The sequence below is a fragment of the Harpia harpyja genome, chromosome 7, assembly GCF_026419915.1.
Source record: "Harpia harpyja isolate bHarHar1 chromosome 7, bHarHar1 primary haplotype, whole genome shotgun sequence".
Classification (NCBI taxonomy): Eukaryota; Metazoa; Chordata; class Aves; order Accipitriformes; family Accipitridae; genus Harpia; species Harpia harpyja.
The window spans coordinates 49,050,778-49,069,145 of record NC_068946.1 but is presented as its reverse complement, the minus strand read 5'-3'; the positions used below and the strand labels follow the sequence as shown (position 1 = coordinate 49,069,145).

Sequence of the window (18,368 nt, the reverse complement as noted above, 5' to 3'; positions counted from 1 at the left end):
AAGACCAAGCCTGGGTAATGAGAAGCATGGATCTAAGTGCACTTCCTGAATGCTCCTAAATCAATATTGTGCTGTGTTTTATTCTACTCTCATCAGGCTATGTTTTATCTTACATTGGTATTTTTGCTGCTGTATGTCCGCATTGCTCTTTGTGGATAGCAAGCTTTCCTAGGTCTCACTCAGATTCTTTTACCAAATTCCTCAATAGAGAGAAGTTCTGGCATTTTTCTGATACAAAGGTTTTCATAGAAAGATACTGGTTTTTTTCAAGACTGAAACTCTATGCAGCTTTAAGAAAGGTTCATTTGGAACATTTCCCATGTCAGCTTGCAAATTTTAGTCAAAACCATACTCAGGGAAGAACTTGTGAAGATTATAAAGAACTTGTTGGTATGGAGAATTAGCTGAGATGTGAGACAGCCAAATTCAGCTTGCTTTGTTATCAACTCCTAAGCTTCTGGTTGTCAGAAGCCAGAAGGATTCCTCTGTAAATGCTATGCCTCACTGCCATCAAGCACATGATAGTGAGCCAGGTCCTTAGTCTGATCAAAGAGGGCAGTTGATGTCCTGGTGGAGGCTTTTGGTGTGTTGTTTTCATGGAACAGTTTCACAGTGTTGGGGGTTCTTCCAGAACAGAAACATCTGTGAAATCTTGAAAATTTCAGTGGGCTGTAAATTAATTTCTTACTTCATTCTTTACCATCATAAACAGGTTTTTTAAGAAAACAAAGTTCACTGTGGTTTTGTATCTGTACTTTAATGAGTTTATTCTACTGGTTTTGATCTAAACTGTTAACAAAATAGAGCTGAATGTATAGAAGATGTAGAAAGGCTATGATTAAGCAGGGAAGGTGTTCTTTACATAATAGGAAGAAACGTGTTGCTGTAGTAGTCACTGTAAAATACCTAAATTGACATCAGTTCTGCCCAGTTAGCTAATAAACAAGATACATATAACTGAACAGTCTTCAAGGTTGATATCATGTCAGACAATGCTGGTTCATCACTTTCTAATAATGAGATACTCCTGGGTGTGTTAAAAAACGTGTTAAATGCCAGTTGCTAGGTTTTTAATTTATTGTGAGTTGTTGATCTAAACAAATTTAAGTATTTTGCTGACTCTCTGGATTTTCTAAATAGAAAGAATACAAGAATGCACAGTAATATAAAATTTCCCTTCTAGTATACCTGTATTTCAGGAACACATGATAATTTCCATATGAAGCAGTCATTTATATTGTGCTATATTTTACTTAAACATATATTTAAAACATTTTAAAAAAATTTAAAACAAAAATATGTTATACCCTGGATGCTTTTGCTGTACTGTCAGTGAGGATGCCAAATGTGGCCCTGGCAGCACAGATGCTACCTGTGCTCCCACTTCCCACAGACAGGAGACCTAAGAATCCACCAGTAGCACTTTCGGGTCCAGTCATCTTCAGAGCTCCTTCCTCAAGCCCTTCACAATAAAGTAGTTGGGTTTTGAAAGAGTGATGAAGTGGAAAATGCTAAAGTACCTTGTAAGATGAAGAACATGATAAAAAGGTTGAATTTCCTTTCATGTCATGAGAGACTCCCCAGCTCAGACAGGTACAGCAGGTCTCCAAATATTCCTGTAAATAAAATTCTTTTATTGAATGCAAAGACTATGTGTCAAGCTCCTGACAGTATTGCTCCCATGTAAACATAAAAAAGCCTTCATTTTACAAAGAAAAAGAATTCTGTTTCCCCCAAGGGAGTAGAAGTGTCCGTATTTGTCTTGAATTTCCGCATTATCACAATGGCCAAAAAAATTACAAGACAGTTACAAATTACACCTTTACATAGAGAAGTTAATAATTGGACATCTTGAGAAGATAAAAGCATTTGTGAGAAAGTTTAATGTTTCATATTTCAAGTAATGTTTCAAATTAGCAGCCACTCCTGGATAAGTGTGATTGTATTAATGATAATGTATTAAGAGTTTTCATTGATAAACAGCTTCAAGGCAAAAGCCAAAAATCCATAGTACCAACAAACAAATGCTAATTACTGAAGAATTCATTCTTGCAGACAATTTCACATGACAATACTATGGTGTACCATAACAGTCATACCGCAGTTTTTTTAATTATGATATTCATCTGTTATGGCTAAAATTCGGGCACCTTGATGGAGCAGAAGTATTTTTGGCTATACAGGTCCCTACACAAATTAAAAGGTTCCTGACCTTGTTTTCTTTTTAAGAATATGTATCTGTAATGAAGAGGAAAGTTAGTCATAATTAATCTTATCATTATTCAGTGTTGATATAAACCTGTGCTAAGGCTGAAGGAGGAAAGACTGAGTGTGCCATTTTCTCAGACATCAGCACTTTGGTGATTTACCAAACCCCGTGTTTGAAAGCTGCATGATAATAATTTCTCTGGGTCCAGTTTCCTTTTCTTTTTGTCACCCCAAATGGGTGATAAATTTGCTAGAGAAGCAAGTCAACATTGAATATGCTTTTTGCTAACGATATACTCAAGCGTCACATGAAACACAGTCTCAGCATATATTCACCAGCCTAAATAGGCTGATTAGAGGTTTCTGAGAAGGTTTCAAGTCTATTCTTAAATTTATACTCAGGTTTCAATACAAAGAAAGAGGAATGTTTTTTTTTCACAGATATTTCTATGTGTAAATATGTTTATTCACCATAGTGGATTTCCAGTGGTCATTCTATCCCTAGCAATTCCTAAATGAATCAAACAAGCACTTCTGGCCTGAAGCACTGAAGTTCAGGGAGTACATGAAAGCATGGACAGTTCATCTAAAGGAATTCTTTTATTGAACTGGAAAGTTTTTGCTTTCAGATGTTATCTTTAATATGTCACTGATTGAACTAAAAGGCCAGATTCATTCTTTAATAAAAGCCTGTTGAGCTTTGACGTCAGGGACATCACTGCAGGTGGGTTTTGTCCTTGGGATGACATCACTGGTAAAAATAAATTAAAAAATCTGAATAGACCTGCAGTTCACTTGAGCATTGTGATGACTCTAGAGACCAAATACTTGACAACACAAGAATTGGTAGTAGCAATACAAAATATATCTGAGTGTTGTTGGTACCACCTGCTCCACTGGAAACACAAGATACTACCTACTGAAGTTGTATGGGGAGTTATTTCCCTGAGGCAGGCTGGGGTTAGAATCCACAGTAGAAAGATTCACAGTTCTTGGAAAGAAATTATCTAACTGTGGCATTGACCCCTATTGTTTGTTTGGAGTATTTCAGGTGAAATTCAGAGCCAGGTGAAGATTATCAAGGTAAATGTAGTCAGAATTTTTGAAACTTTAAAAAAAGACTTGGGTCTAATTTTTGTCAAATTTTCGTAAGAGGTCCAGGTCAGTTGCTCAAAATTGATTCATCCAACATTAAATGGGAACCTTGTAGATACTAGCATTTCTATAATACAGAGAAAATGCCCGCAGATACTTAAAAGGGTTTTGAAAAGTCTCTAGCTAGATAGAGGGTTGGGTTTCCACACTATCAAAGTAACATTAAAAGTGCATTGCAGACTTTGCTGCTTTGTGCTAGAACAAAAACACACACTGAGGTCAAGGGATTCTTTTGTAGCTCTGCTGTAACCCAGCGCTCAATTCCATTAAAATTCTTGATAATCATCTGCCTTATAGCAGGCTTTATCGTTTTTTCTACTTTCCAAGAACAACCTTACAGAAGCGTTTTGCAGTTTAATTTAAAGGCAATCTGGTCAGAAAAAGGAAGGTCTATCTTTTAAGCAACTTTTCGGAGATTTGTCTTCTTTAGAGGACATTTGGTTGAATGCCTTAGACACCTAATATTCCCGAAAGGAAGTGTTGTTAGTATATGTTGCGTTGTGTTTTAAAGTCCACCCTTTTAAGCTTTACATGCAGCAAAGTGATCAAACTACATTTTCAGTAGAAACCAGGAATGTCCTTCACAGAATTTTTATGGATAAGTTGCTAGCAACTTGATAGCAATTTTACAGATATACTAATAGCAAACATAGGACGTATAACATGTTGTAGATCTAAGTGGGTTTGACTTAAAATAAAATGTCAGCATTATAATTATTTGTATTGAGGTATCAAATACTAAAAATGATAGCCTTATCTGTGTATTCTGATATTGTTTTATTCAGCACCCAGTAGCCAACCTATGAAACTATATACATGATAATAAAAAAACACACTTCATAAGCAGTGTTTTCTATGAGGAGAAGGACCTGCATTCTTTCTAGTACTCCAGGTAAATTTGTTTGTCTCTGACTCCTCTTTTCTTTCTGGTTCTTCTGTATGGTTTTCCCACAAATATACCCATTTACTACCAAGATATTCTTTTCTCACCTTTCCCCTCATGTTTGTTCACCTGCATCATTTAAAACTGGTGGTCACCCTTTAGTGCTTGTGTGGTGCCCCAGTATATTTTCTGACTCCACACAAATCTAGACCACGATACAGAACCTGCCTTTTTGCTTCCATACCAATACCTCTTCTAATCAACAGATCCTTGGTCCAGTGTCATCTGCCTTTTTTCTCTTGGTTTCTTTCTGAAATCTAGATCTGATGAAAACTGAAATGGAAAAAGTATGTTTCAAATTTTATTTCTGAATGTGCGATTTAATGTACATACTCATTATGCTTAATTATATAAGTTATCCAATGGCCTATTCCAAAGCTTGATGAAAACAATAGCGGTTCATCTGCTTGTTTAATAAGCTTGCACCAAGCAACCAGTAAGAGAAGAAAAACTACTTGACACCCGCCTCTGCCAAACAAAAGACTTGGGTTTATCCACCATTATGTAAACTACTAAAACTTCAGACGTTTTTACTGGAGTACTAAGTAAACAGCTATTGAATTCATGTTTTCTCATTCTCAGGGAATGAAAATAGATGTGAAGGAAACAAGCCTGATTAATGTGGTAAATACATTAAGTCTGACATGGATCATCCTAAAACGTGTCCATTAAGCCTGACATATTTGAGCAAACACATTTACATTAAAGAACCCTCAAAACCTGGAGACAGATTAGGTGAGGTCTGTAATGAATTACCGAGATAAATGTAACAGAATAAGTGACAGAGGAAAGACGGTGAACAAATTGATCTGTATTACAGCCTGTGCATTCAGTAAAGAGAGGTGATCCACATCACTGTGGAGAGGCAAAAGGATATTCCAGAAGTTGCTTAAATGTCAGGAAAATCCTTGGACTTCTCTAATGCATTTAATGAAGAACAATATTCAACGGATAAAATGTCTTTTGACTGCAAAAGAAATCCTCTCTTGTCATGAAGTCTCAATGCCTGAGAAAACAACTTATCACTGTCAGTGTTAATTCCTTTCATCAGGCCATTGATAGAAGTTGAGAAGAACCATTTAGCAATCATCTTATCACTGATATAGGAGTTGAATCATTCATTTACACATGATCAGATAAAGGAAGAATGTTTGTTTTATCTTCCCCATCACCACCCAGTAAAGCTGTGGAATACCTAGAAGTCTCTACACGTGAGGCTGCTGTCTGTAAAAGCCGTCAAACAAAACCTGTTATCACCAAATCCATTTCCAACCTGGGTCTGTTCCAATTTCGAATCTGCATGCTCAAAAATGTTGTGTTTTGATACAAGTTCTGATAAAGTATTAGATTTTTCATGAATCCCCTATATATGAGCAGTGGTACAAGTATGCATGCATTTATTTGTACATTGGTAACAAAGCCATTTTCTAAAGCCCTGTGTGTATGTGGAAGCTGAGAGGTAGGTATTAAATCTGTAGGTGCTGACTGTATTGCTTTAGTAAGCGTGCTTCCTGGGCTGGAGCTTTGAAATGGGACTTCAATGTAGCAGGCAACTTAACAACGTGCTCACTTGCTATATCTAACCAGCTTGGATGTTAATCCAAAGGAATAGGTTCCCAGTTGCTAAAACAATGACGAATTAATAAATACTAAAATAAGCTGCTTGCCTCTAGCAACATCAGGATCCAAACTTGTTCATTGAAAAAAAAAAAAAGCTGCAAAACCTAGTGCCATGAGGGGCCTGGAAGATACGGGAGAAACCCTCACAACCTCCTTATCTATCATGGTCTCGCTGTCCTCGGAATGCTTCAGACAGGAGGAGGGGAGGCATGTGTGAAAGTGCACAAGCAGATCTGAGCTCACCTGGTTAAAAAGCAGTTACATTTGTACTTTCACTCACCTAAATACCTCTGTCAGTTCCTCAAAGTTTATGCCATTTCATGCCTCCATCTACTATCCCCAAAGCATTTACACTTTAACGCAATTATCAAGCACTGTTCTTTCCATTTTGTACTTCAAAATTTTCATTTTCTGATCCTGAACACCATTGAAATGACCTGTGTCTGTGGTATCCTTACTTTTCTGAACCAGAGTAGCTAAAATGAGGCATCACTGAGGGGAAGTCTTGTTTAATAACCAGTAAGCGTTGTAAAAACAACTGATGGTCTTGGGGCAATATTCATGTTAATGAAGATTTGGTGTCGTCATGCTGAGTGGCCTTCCAGGGCGATATGGAGCAGCATTCAGCATTTACCATCCCAGGACTTGCTCATCAGAAACAACTCACACTGGTGCATAAAGCTGATTAAATATCCTCTCCTTCTAATGAGTTCCTCTGCATCTTTTCAGTGAAGTTTTATTAGCACATGTTTTTTGTATGGGTGAGAAGGTGAACAGGCTACTGTGCAGAATGGAGAGAGTTGCGAGAGGAACAACAGCATTATGTATGTTTGGGCCACTAGAAATGGGATGAATGGTGTCTGCGGTACTGTGTTCTTAACTCTTGTTTGGCATTTGGGTAGTTCTGCAGGGATTAATTTTGAAATGATGATCTGAAGGAGCCTATGATAATAGAGCGAAACTTTCTGTGTATTTTTCTAGTTGTTACTTCCGTTCTGTGAAGATGATGGAGAACCTTGCTAATGTGAATAATAAGAAACTAACATCCATTAGTGTCTTCTAATTTATGTCAGCTTACCTTCTTCACAGTCTGGCAAAGACAAATCATTTCTTTGTACTTTAAAAGATAGTACACATAGCACTTGTCTAATTGCCAATTCTTCTGCAGCACTGCTGCCTCCTGTGTAGCTTGTCTTCCTTCTGTGGAGAGAATTAATATTTTGGATCAACACTTCCTTATTAGCCGCAATGATTTGCTGTTAATTTCCTTCTTTGTCATTACATTTATTCACCCAGAAATACCAAATTTTATCACTAGCACAAGAAGTGTGGCTCTTTATACATTATACAGAGGATACAGTCTAATTATTATTGAAAATACTGAGAATCTGCTGGTCTCATTCAGGCTTAAAATGTTAATTAAACAGGATGGCCAGGTTCTTCAACTCTGAAGTTAATGCTGCTATGTTGATTTACGCTACTTTACAGTCTGGCCCAATATATATTCGTTTCTATCACTCAAATCAGGACTGTGCCTGATTATCATACTTATTACAGGATAGTATATGCCAGTATTCTCTATAACAGTATGAGTCCTTCTATCTGAAACTTTTCTACTTTACATGTTTTTTGCTTCTGGCTAGGACCATCTGTAGATGTCTGTATGGAGCTTCAGTCATGCATTTCCTATTAACTCTAATTCACATACCTGAAGTATACCTGAGCAAACTGAAAAGCATTTTGAATGACGATGTGTTGAGTTATTTTAAACATTTGTTTCAACTGTGCACACACGGACTTTGTGCTCCTTTTCTACAAAGATATCTAGTAGAATTTTTATGTAAAATAATTTTTCACCTGAATTATCAATTATATTTGAGCTGTGTTGGCATATACCTTTCCAAATTCTCACTCTGAGGACAGGATGCCTATTCCTAATTTTGTTGTTGTCTTTGCCATTTTTAATTGAGTTTGAGGAGCTTTGATTCATGTCTTCAGTCAGAGACCTGAATTGTTGACATTTGATTATGCAATTAGCCATCATAGCAGATCATAGAAAAACAGGCTTTTTAAAAAAAAAAAATCACTATAATGGAGAAATAATACCTATAGCGTTAGTACATTGTTTTTAACACTAGGTAAACTCAAGAATTTCTCAATGGTTGGATAATCCACTGTTAGGAAAAGAAAAAGAAGTCAACAAATATATTTACAGTGAATAATTTCCCTACTTCCTATCTTTAACTGGCAAAGAGGTCCAGTATGTTGTTTCAAAATGGTCATTCTAATGATGTTTTTGTAACAAACACCATGTAACATTGCATACTTTTTTTTTTGAAAAAAATAGACTTCCTGAAAAAAATCTCTGCTCTTTCTTCTGGCTTTAAATCATGATGGTTTCTTACCAACTCCTGCTTGTATGCAGTTAGTTTCACAGTGACTCAGCTGGTTTGGAGGAGCTGAACTTGAGTGCAGAAATGGAAAGATTATAGTTCACCTAAAAGTTACTCAAAGCTCTCTATGCTCACTCTGTTAATGAGTTTTCACTTCATTAATTAAGAAGTAAAATCAGCCTGTTTCAGGTGTGCATGTATATTTGTAACTGTTTGTTAGTAGTACCCTTAAGTAAAGCCATCTGCAGGGCAGAACTAAAAATAAATTATTTAAAGCTTCATTTAATATTTATGTGGCTTTAATTTCACTCTTTTTTTGTACTAATAAACAAAAAGCAGTGATGTTACTAAAATAAATATAGTATGTTCTCCTGTGCATTTGCAAAACCCAGAGCTTCCTTATAAACTTCTCTGTGTTTACCAGAGACAGCATTTATGCTTAAAGCACTATCACTAGTCCTATCTGTTGGGAATAGAAAATCAAAGAAAGTATCTCAATGCGAGTGAAACCAAACTCCAATTTATAACAGAGTTGGTTTAGAGCAGGTAAATCAGTGGTTCCATCCCATTATCCTTAAATGCTTCAAATGCACTAGTCAGTGAACAAACTACAACAGTGAACAGACACCAGCAGCAAATGGTCCCTTGGGCACTGTCTGCAGCCCGTGTATCTGAGATGCTAAGTGTGACCTCTTCTCTTTTGTAACTGTGGTCTAATGCAGTTATTCCCAAACTAAAGTTAAAGCAGCTACCTCTTAATAATATTAGCAAAAGTAACAACCTTAATGCTTCTTGCAAGTGTTTTGCAGCTTGCTATTAATTCCTGAACAGCCTCTGAAAAAGCTAGAGTAAAGGTATTTCTACACAAGTGTTATGCATTCAAGTGATTGGAGGTTGGTTATATACTGGTTGCCAAACTCCTACGTTCTTTATCCTCACGATATCACTGTGTAATGGGGAGGTGTGATTAGCTCTGTGTTCTAATATGAAGAACTGAGGCATAAAGAGAGAAGAGGTAGGCCTGTGGTTACATGGAAAAGGCACGGCTGAGGCAGCCCTTAGCTAGCACCTGGGTAACAATAAACCATCCTTTCTTGGGCTTTGCTACTTACAGGTATGATTTCTGAGAGTTGGGATATGTCTTTTCTGTTAAAGAACAGCAGATGAAGGGAAGCATCCATCCATGCCTTGAATGAGCAATCCTCAGTAAGATGTTCCTTAGACAGTGTGCTCCCAACCTTTACATTTCAGGCTACTAAGGGAAACAGAAGGCTATTCTCAGTGAAAAAACCTGGAAAAGCCACTTTTCTGCATTGCGACAGACCTGTTGCTTACCATGGATTCACACCTTGCATCAGATGTGAGGACTTCTCTTTCTTCTCAGCTATTACTCATCTATAAGGATTTCTTAAAGACAGTTGCAAATCTGTAAGGCTGATTGGCAAGTGCAGAAGTAAAACCAAAGGCAGACATACAGCCAAAAAAGAAGAGGGATAGCTCTCCAAAGTGTTTCTAGGCTGGCCTCATTGACAGCCAGGCTGCAGCTGGACTGCATTTAATTACCTTTTACATGGAGCTTAAAGTTGCTTTTCACATGAGTTATAAGTCTCAATATTTCTTTTCTTGTAGGACTAAAATTGTATCTATTTCTAATATCCTGTCTCCTGAGAACAGTGAGTAGATTTTTAGAAAGGAAGTGTAACGGCATAATACAGAGAGATCATTCCAGACGTCATCAGTTGTGGGACTTCCCCAACTGGAAGCTGCATGTAGACCTTTGTATTTAATAGACACTGAGAGATGTGGAGTAGAAAATTCCAAGAATTATCCAAGTGCTTTTTCCAACTCATTTAAAGTTTTGTCCTCTGTAACAACCCTGTTCCAAGTAGCTTGCCACTATTCTTTCCAAGCATGCAAGAAAGGGATCTAAATGCCCGGAGAGGGAAGGGAATCACTTATTGCCAAAAAAAAAAAAGTCCATAGATAACTGCCAAATTGGAGTACAAGATTATTAGTACTGACTAATAATTAAAACTAATCTTTTGACTTTCTAGTAGAATTGTGTTTAAGGTGGGACTGGAATTAAAATGAGGCAGCAATTATCTGTTTCAGCTCAGAAAATACATTTCAAAGATGGGATTGTGGTCACAGAAAACCTTGAAGGCAACTGTCAAACTATTGGATAAATGACCTATTGAAGTTGGTGGGTTTTGCAAAAAAAAAACCTTGACTAGGAAGAAGCAATAGAAAGAACACTGAATAAGTCAGTAAAGTCTGTATTTATTGTGTTTGTTATTATTATTGTTATTATAAATAAGCATAAATTGTAATCCCAGATTCAAACAGCCATGAATGAAGTTTACTTGTAGATCCATCATTTGAAAATACACTGCACAGTCCTGCTCCCATTTACCCTTCCTTAGTATACAGTAGAAATAATTCCATTTCACCAGTGCAGTACCCGTGGGAGTATCCAGGCTGTGAAAACTTGTGTCTTTTCTACTTGCATCTAGGATAGCCTTCCAGGATTTTTAGTTTTGCATACTGGTTATACTTCAGATCTAGATAGAAAACAATAATGCATTCATCTTTGACTAATTGGATCAAATTATGGTATAAACCCAGAAGGAATAATCTACTTTAAATTGACATTGATTTGGCAGAAATACATTCATTTTTTTGTGGTTGCTTTAGCATCGCAGATGAAGAGAAGGATGTGCAAATAAAGAGATCTGTTTTGCCATCTGTAGTTTAAGTTCTTCCTGCCAATGCCACATGTAGCTTAAAGATGTTTATTAACTGATAAAGCAATTTTGCAAAGACCTATTTACATTTGAAATATTATTCTGAAAAAAATAAAAGGTATTAATTAATAATTTGGCATGTTTCAAAATACTAGAAAAATTATACTCCCTTTGTGTTTCAGAAGAAAACAACTACATGTTTTCTGGTTCCCTGTGTCAGCTTAGTAGAAAGTCTTGAACTTTCTAATGCAAAGAAAGGTAATTTGTTAGAATTTGTGTATTCTGTTACTGATGGGAATTACGCCCTTTCACTTTTAGTGTCCTAGATACTGCTTGAAGAAAACCCATTCAGTGTTACATATCTCTCAAAACCTTTCAATGTTTGAGTCTGTACTTCTCAAAACAGCTTGCTGGAAATTTCCCAGTGAAACTGTTCTTGATACAGAGCTATTTTTGACTGATACTTTTTTCCTGAAAATGTCTGCTTTCCGTGGAAAATTCTGGTGGTTACTCAAAGGTTTCAGCTGAAATTTGTGTCAATCATGTGCAGTTTTGTAGGCCAAAACTTGAAAATTTATGTGAGGAAGATCTCAAACCAGCTGTAGTGGTGAGCACAGGGGAGAATTCCACATTTTTCATGAGGTGGGATGCTTCTTTGAAAGAAAATATGTCCCTGTGCTATTAGCATTATACATAGAAAGCCTGACATAAGCAGAACTACCTGTGATATTTTTGACCTAAAATACAGTTGTCCTCTTAGTTGCTGTTTATTTTTAATGTTAAGATAGATTGGCCATCAAAGTTTAGTAACATACACACTTCTGTAACTTTGCCACCTCCAAATAGAAACAGTTTGTGTCAGTCATTTGAAGTAGAGATAATGTCTGTTTGCAGTAATTGCATCTGGTATCCATCAGTATGTTTCATTAGTAACATCATGGTTCTACCTGACGGGGAATGGCTGAGGTTATTGAGCCGCTTCTGGAAATCCTGACCCCATCAAGCAGCACTGAGAGGCGGCTGCCTTCTGTCAGTCATGGCACAAGTCGGTAGAGAGGCAAAACTTTACTTACAAGATGGTAGGGCCTATAATCATTTCCTCCCAGGACCTTTAAGTCCTTCCCTGTATGCCAACATTCAGAAACATTTCCTCTTACTACTTTTAATTCAAAGTGGGTGAATTGCCTGACCATTTTGAATGACATTATGTATGCACATAAGAGAATATACCTGCTTAATAGAATTACTGATTGATGCCTCATTTTAGCTCTGCAGGTAAAACTTTGGATCTTGTGGTTTCCATAAAGATTTTTATGGATGATTTAAGCATCTTGATAAAACTCACATATTGTTTTAACTAGATGGTCAAAATAACTGTGAGCGAATATATAGACTTCTTAAAAGTATAACAGTCCCTATGTAAAGGAAGTTTGGTATGTGATTTGTGAATACACTAAGCATCTGTGAAACTCTTTTTAAGATACAACGTAAAAAGACTTTATTAGAAGGTGAATCTTTACCGGAGGAAACATTTTGAAACATTCTTCAGTTATTCAGTTAAAGGTTTGTTTACAATAACATGTGGCATTATATCCCCCTTAGTAAAAGTCTCTTTTCGCATTAATGAAGAAACACGTATCAGAAGCTGTGTTTAAAAGCTACGTCATCACCTTATTTCTTCTGTTGTATGAAATTCATGAAATCTCTTGCATATGTGCTAGGACCCAAAATAGGTTTACAGAAGTTCAACATTAGAAAGACTAACTTGTACCTAGTCTAAAAATGGGACAGATTTTGCTCCATTGCTTATTTTGAGTAATACCATATTTTGCAACCATCAGTGTAGAACTTAGCCTGAGGGAAGCTGGACCCACATTTCTTGTGTTGTGCTGGAAGCAGTTCCCTTCATAGTAGCTGTTCTATGTTGCCTTTTATTTTTGCCCCAAAATTGATTTTCCTTTCACATGCATTGTATAAAAAGAGGAACAGAGAAGGGTGCTATATAACAACGTAAAAGAGCGTGGTACCAGCTTGGACTGAGAGCTCCTCTCACTCTCGGAGTGACCGATACCAGTGCCTCTGAAGGAACACAAAAGCCAGGTCAGCAGTCAGCATCCCTGGGTGTTCTCTCCCAGTCTCCAATGATTTATATCAAGGGTAGTTTCTGAGCTAGATGTGGTGTGTTTGTGGTATCTTTGTGGCAAATGTTTCAGAAGAAATAAAAAAACATTGAAAAATAATTAGATTTAATGATCTGTTGCTGGTATTTAAGATGCATTTTTCAATGATCTATGCTCAGGAGAATGCCCTAAAAGACTTTAATGAATTCTAGGTTGTCAGTTCTTGTCAGTGGGCTATGTTTACTTCTAACTCTTTAATTTTTGCATTTCAGAGGAAGATGTAAAAAAAGCCCACAGAATGAGCTGCTATTGTAATTTTCCCCAGTGATTATCTCATTTTTAGAATTCCTGTTACCTACAGCCATACAGAGTGTACGTCCCTTTTCTATTCTCCTCTTGTCCATACCCTCAGAATGGTGCACAATTTTCAAAGATCCTTTTTACTCCATCTAATTTGGGTGCTGACTCCATGTTGAAGAGGTCTTGGTAAAACACCAGTGATGTTGGAATATGCCAAAGCCTGTCCAACTGTACAAATTACCATGGTGTCCAGCTGATGTAGGACATGAACTGCATGATCATCTTGTCTGTGAAAATATTAAACCTGAAAATTATTGAGAAGTAGGGAGTTGAGCAAACTTTCAGAAAACTTTCCATGCACTGTTAACTCCTTTTGTTTAGTGGCTGAGAAGCTTCTCAACATTAAAGGTCTTCCTCAAATTGTCCACAAAGCTCTTACAATACCCTGTCATCAAAAGATTCCCATGCAGTCAGGAGTTTCTTGATCTCCAAGAAATTTCTCTAAATTCTTCCTTATTTCTGTTTTCAATTTTGAGAAATGTTCCTTCACAGTAGGACTTCCAGGGACTTCATTATCCAGCCAGACTCTAATCCACATGATGGGAGAGAGGGAGGGAGGGAGGGAGGGAAGGGGCTATTTCAGTATTTCAGACTTTTAATTCTAGTCCGATTGTTCAGTGAAATAGCAGATGGTGAGTCTATCTGTGTCCACTATAAAAACTAATACCATTGCGTGAGCTTTTTTCTTCCCTGGCGGGGAAAGAGGAAAAAAAAAACAGAATCAGGCAAGGAATTTGGCTTGTATGCCAGGAAGCATTTGCAAGCAAAAGCAATTATGCTCATATATAACTCTTTTCGGACTTTAATGTTTTGCAGAATCATTCTTCATCTATTGAGTAGTACTGTCGCAGCATCAGAGATTTAACTTTCACATATTTTCATTACGTAGTCTTGTGCAGCTCTCACTGATAACAGTCATTTGAAGTATCAGTGCAACTGATGAAATCAGATGGGCCATGAACAGTTCGGTTTGAAAGCTGTCACTGAGATGTATAGCGTATTTTTTGATTTTGCAGTTGCTTCACAGAAGTTAAAAACAATGCAAGATAATGTATGTTCATTCATTTGGTAATACAAATTGTTCTGAGAGATACTTTTTTGTTTGTATAATGTAGCTTTAGGGGTGAATTAGTTACTTTTATTAGTGAAAAATTAACATGCACAAAGAATTTTGTGGTGTACTGTGTGGATTTAGGACTAGGTTTTTGAGGATTGCTCAACATAGTTGAGCCACAGGGTTTTTCAAAAATCTGTCTTTAAGCGTCACAATGGGACCTGCTGAGCTTTGAGCACTTTGAAAGCCAGGCCCTTTTGTGGTTGTTCAGAATTAAAAATTAGTGAGCTGTTTTAAAAATCTGTTTTCCACCTGGTGTATTTCCTTTATCATGGATAAAGTCTCTATGAAGGAAGACTATAATCGATTAAAACTATTTTTCCTTTTAATTAAATGTGACACTGCTGGTGTGCTACTCCATCACTCTCCCAATTATTTTGGGAACAGCAGGAGACTCTATTTTCTTGGAAGTATGGCCCTCAGTATTCATTTCTCTTGATCTTATGCCATTGCTTTTATGGTCCGTTCCTAGACATACACAAGGTAACAGTGGGCAAGACAAACTCTTATGTCATTTTAAGAAACATGACCTCAGAAGATAAAATAGTGTTAAATCTTCCAGTTCACCCTGAGCAAAGCAGCTTTGCTGTTTGGTATACATTTTGAGTCCACTTAATTTTGCTATTATAATTAGGAGGGAATGACTTTTTAGTTTCTTAGAGAATGCTCAAAAAGGAAACCACACCACAAAATCATTCAGACTCCCTGTGGAACTGAGTTGCAAAATCATTAACTGTACAGACAGTAGAGGGGAGACTCCTCAGATTTTTGTTTTCAGGATGTTCTTTTCTGTGGTGCTTCCAGTTTACTCCATGTCTCTGCTGAAGAGCTCTGCCTCTCCAACATAACCAGTGTTGCACAAATGTCTTCCTTCTGGTCAAGAGAAAACTAATGGAAGTCCTTTCTTATTCTATATTTTCCTTTATTTACTAACTCTGTCGTTATTTGAAGTCATTAGTTGAAGCAATGCCTGTCCATGCACTAACACATTGTTTAAGCTTGATTATCTACAGAGTAAATGGCAAAGGCAGACACATAGCATTTTAACTTACTTTTCTGCACTCTGTTGTATCCTGAGAGGAACAGCTCACCCCATTCCAGCTAGGCATTTTACTATTCAAAAACAAAACAAAAAAATATCTTAGGGGAAGGATAACTAGAGTAAGAGAGTTCAGTGGCTGGGATACCTCCCTTTGACGCAGCAGAACCGAATAGAATTCTCTTTTTCACATTTCCTGGATAACCTTCAGCAACTTCTAAAATCATTATGGCACATTAGCTCAAAAATGTGATGAAAGACATAGTTGCCAGCTGCTGTGGCTTCCACACCTTATCTCCTTTTACGTATGGAAAGAAGTAATTGGGATGTAGTAATTGTGTGAGAGAAATCAGAGTCACTTGTTGCCCTTTTAAAAGATAGTGAGTAGTTCATTTTGCTGTTGCAGCTCAGCTAGGCCCTGTAAGGTTAATGTGCTCAGAATGACTTTCAATCTTTGATCCTGAGTGACAAGGATAATGTAATGAGGACCATGTAAATATAGACTGCTTCTCTTTTGACAAGAACAAGGAAACATAAATAGACATTTAATTTATCTGTAAGTAGTTTCTTACTTCTTATCAAATAAGGCCCGTTGAGGTTAAGATATTAACAGAAAATGACCATGTTAATGTTCTTATTTCGAAAACAAATAGGCAAAGCCTGTAGAGGAAAATATTTCTGAATTTCTGAGAGTATTAGAAACACTGCAGAGATAAAAATCGTGAAAATGACTTGACAGAGGTCTGCTAACTACAACAGACTTAAATAACAAATGGGCATATCATAAAAAAAAATCAATATTCAGGAACACAGAAAATAGAGATGGAAAAGATATATTGGGTCATATTCTGCATCTCTTGCTAGAGTACAGTTGTTCACTGCACTATATCTTTTATGCAGTGTAGCCTTAAATTGTTCAAAGCAAAGGAAATTCGTCTACTTCCTTTGGGAGTGTCTGAAGATCTCACTGTCAAGGGATGTTTCCAGACGTTTAACCTAAATTATGCTCATTTTCCAACCATTAGTGCTGAATTTCCCTCCTTGGTGTTTATACCTCTCAGAAAGACTTTGCCATCGTAGTCCCTTCAATATTGTTTGCTCATTATACAAACAAAAGGCAGGGCTCTGGAAATCGATAGGAAATGACAGGGCAGGGTGGTGCTGTTACATCCTAGTTGCTAGAATAGCAACATTCACATATCTACACTTGCATCTTTCTCTGTTCCATGGTTAGTGAAGCACTTTTTCAATAGGCTGAATAAGCTGGAGGGCTATGTGTGACCATACTGCTTCCAAACCGAGTACCTAAGGTATCCCTGTCTGGTGTTGTGCAGGAAAGTGTACACTCACCAAAAACGGGATGTGCAGAACCAGAGCATAACAAGGTAAACAAAGGCATGGCTGTGGCTATCCAAGTTTTTCAGGACACTCTGAGAGACGGGTATCTCTGGGAAATTCTGTAGATCTTAATTTTGTGCAAGAATAAATGATACATTTTGATTAACACCTTCTTGTAAGAGAAACAATTAAGAAAGCAGATGTATGGAGAGGCCAAGCTTATGTAAGAAGGAATACGTTACACTACTCACTCCCTCACATTGGTACTCTGCAGACTTTCTGTGGGCCTTCAAACTAAATAATTTAAAAATTCCAGCTGTAATCACTTTCTAGGACATGCCCTTCTTATTCATTATCACCCTATAACTCTGAAGCAGGCCAATTTCAATGTTTTGGCATCTGTTAGTTAGTTTAATTGCACCTCAAAATGGTATTTCATTGTATTCAGTTAGATAGATGTATTGTGTCCAAAGCGTGCAAATGACAGGTAACAGCATACTCACAAAATGCAAAATGTTTTTCTTTCCTTGAAACCTTCCCTTGAAGATGCCCTTTTTTCCCGTAGACCCTTTCACTGTCTTTAAATACCAGTGACACCTTTAGCTCCACCCCATCACACAATCTTCCTGTATCTTAGAGTCTTGCTGCCAGATGAGGACACTGGACAGCGGGATTGGAACCTTCCCCCTCCCCGACTCAGGGAACCGATCTACAGGGCGACACGTTTCTAAGCAAGAACCAACCTCGGAAACAGAAGTCCTTGCACCGTCTGAGCAAGTTCTTCTTTCAGCTCCTTCAGTAAAAGCCAAAACTCTTGAGCGAGAAGTGCCTTCAACAGCTAAGAGCCAGGAGTCTGCGGAAAGCATAATTAGTCACTCAACATCTGATCCGGCCATGACTGCCAAAGGTATACGACCTTTTCAAAGTCGCCTTCCAAAACCAGCTTCCTCAGGTAAAATGTCAATTACACTGAAAATCACATTATTTCTGCCCTGACATCTGTTTTGATTAGCAGAAGTCCTGTAATAATGACAATTGATAACAGAAATGTTAAATGCAGAGCAGAAGATATTCTTTTCATGAATGCATAAGGTTAACAAGTTTGTGACCTGAGCCATATGGAAATTTTGTTACACATAATGATTATCTGAGGAAGAAAAATGTGTTAAGTATTTAAATCCTTTTCTCAAGAAACAGTACTTGAAGAAAAAACATATGCCAGCCTTGGAATTTAACTTGAATAAGAAGGCAGATGTTCAGCAATATTCAGGATCAGACTTTGCAGCAAAGTACAAAGCATAGCCATGTTGTGACATAGAAAAGATATATTCATA

At 37.2% G+C, this 18,368-nt stretch overlaps 1 protein-coding gene across 8 annotated transcripts in view; it reads left to right on the top strand.

The window, feature by feature from the left end:
- Positions 1–18,368, top strand: part of NCKAP5 (NCK associated protein 5) — a 375,601-nt gene that overhangs the window by 322,994 nt on the left and 34,239 nt on the right. For 7 of the 8 annotated variants that reach the window (XM_052791617.1, XM_052791615.1, XM_052791611.1 and 4 more), the window contains one exon: positions 17,672–17,986. In XM_052791617.1, the coding sequence (XP_052647577.1) occupies positions 17,672–17,986 (315 nt within the window). The remainder of the gene's footprint in view (positions 1–17,671; positions 17,987–18,368) is intronic. The other variant, XM_052791612.1, reaches the window with a different exon arrangement.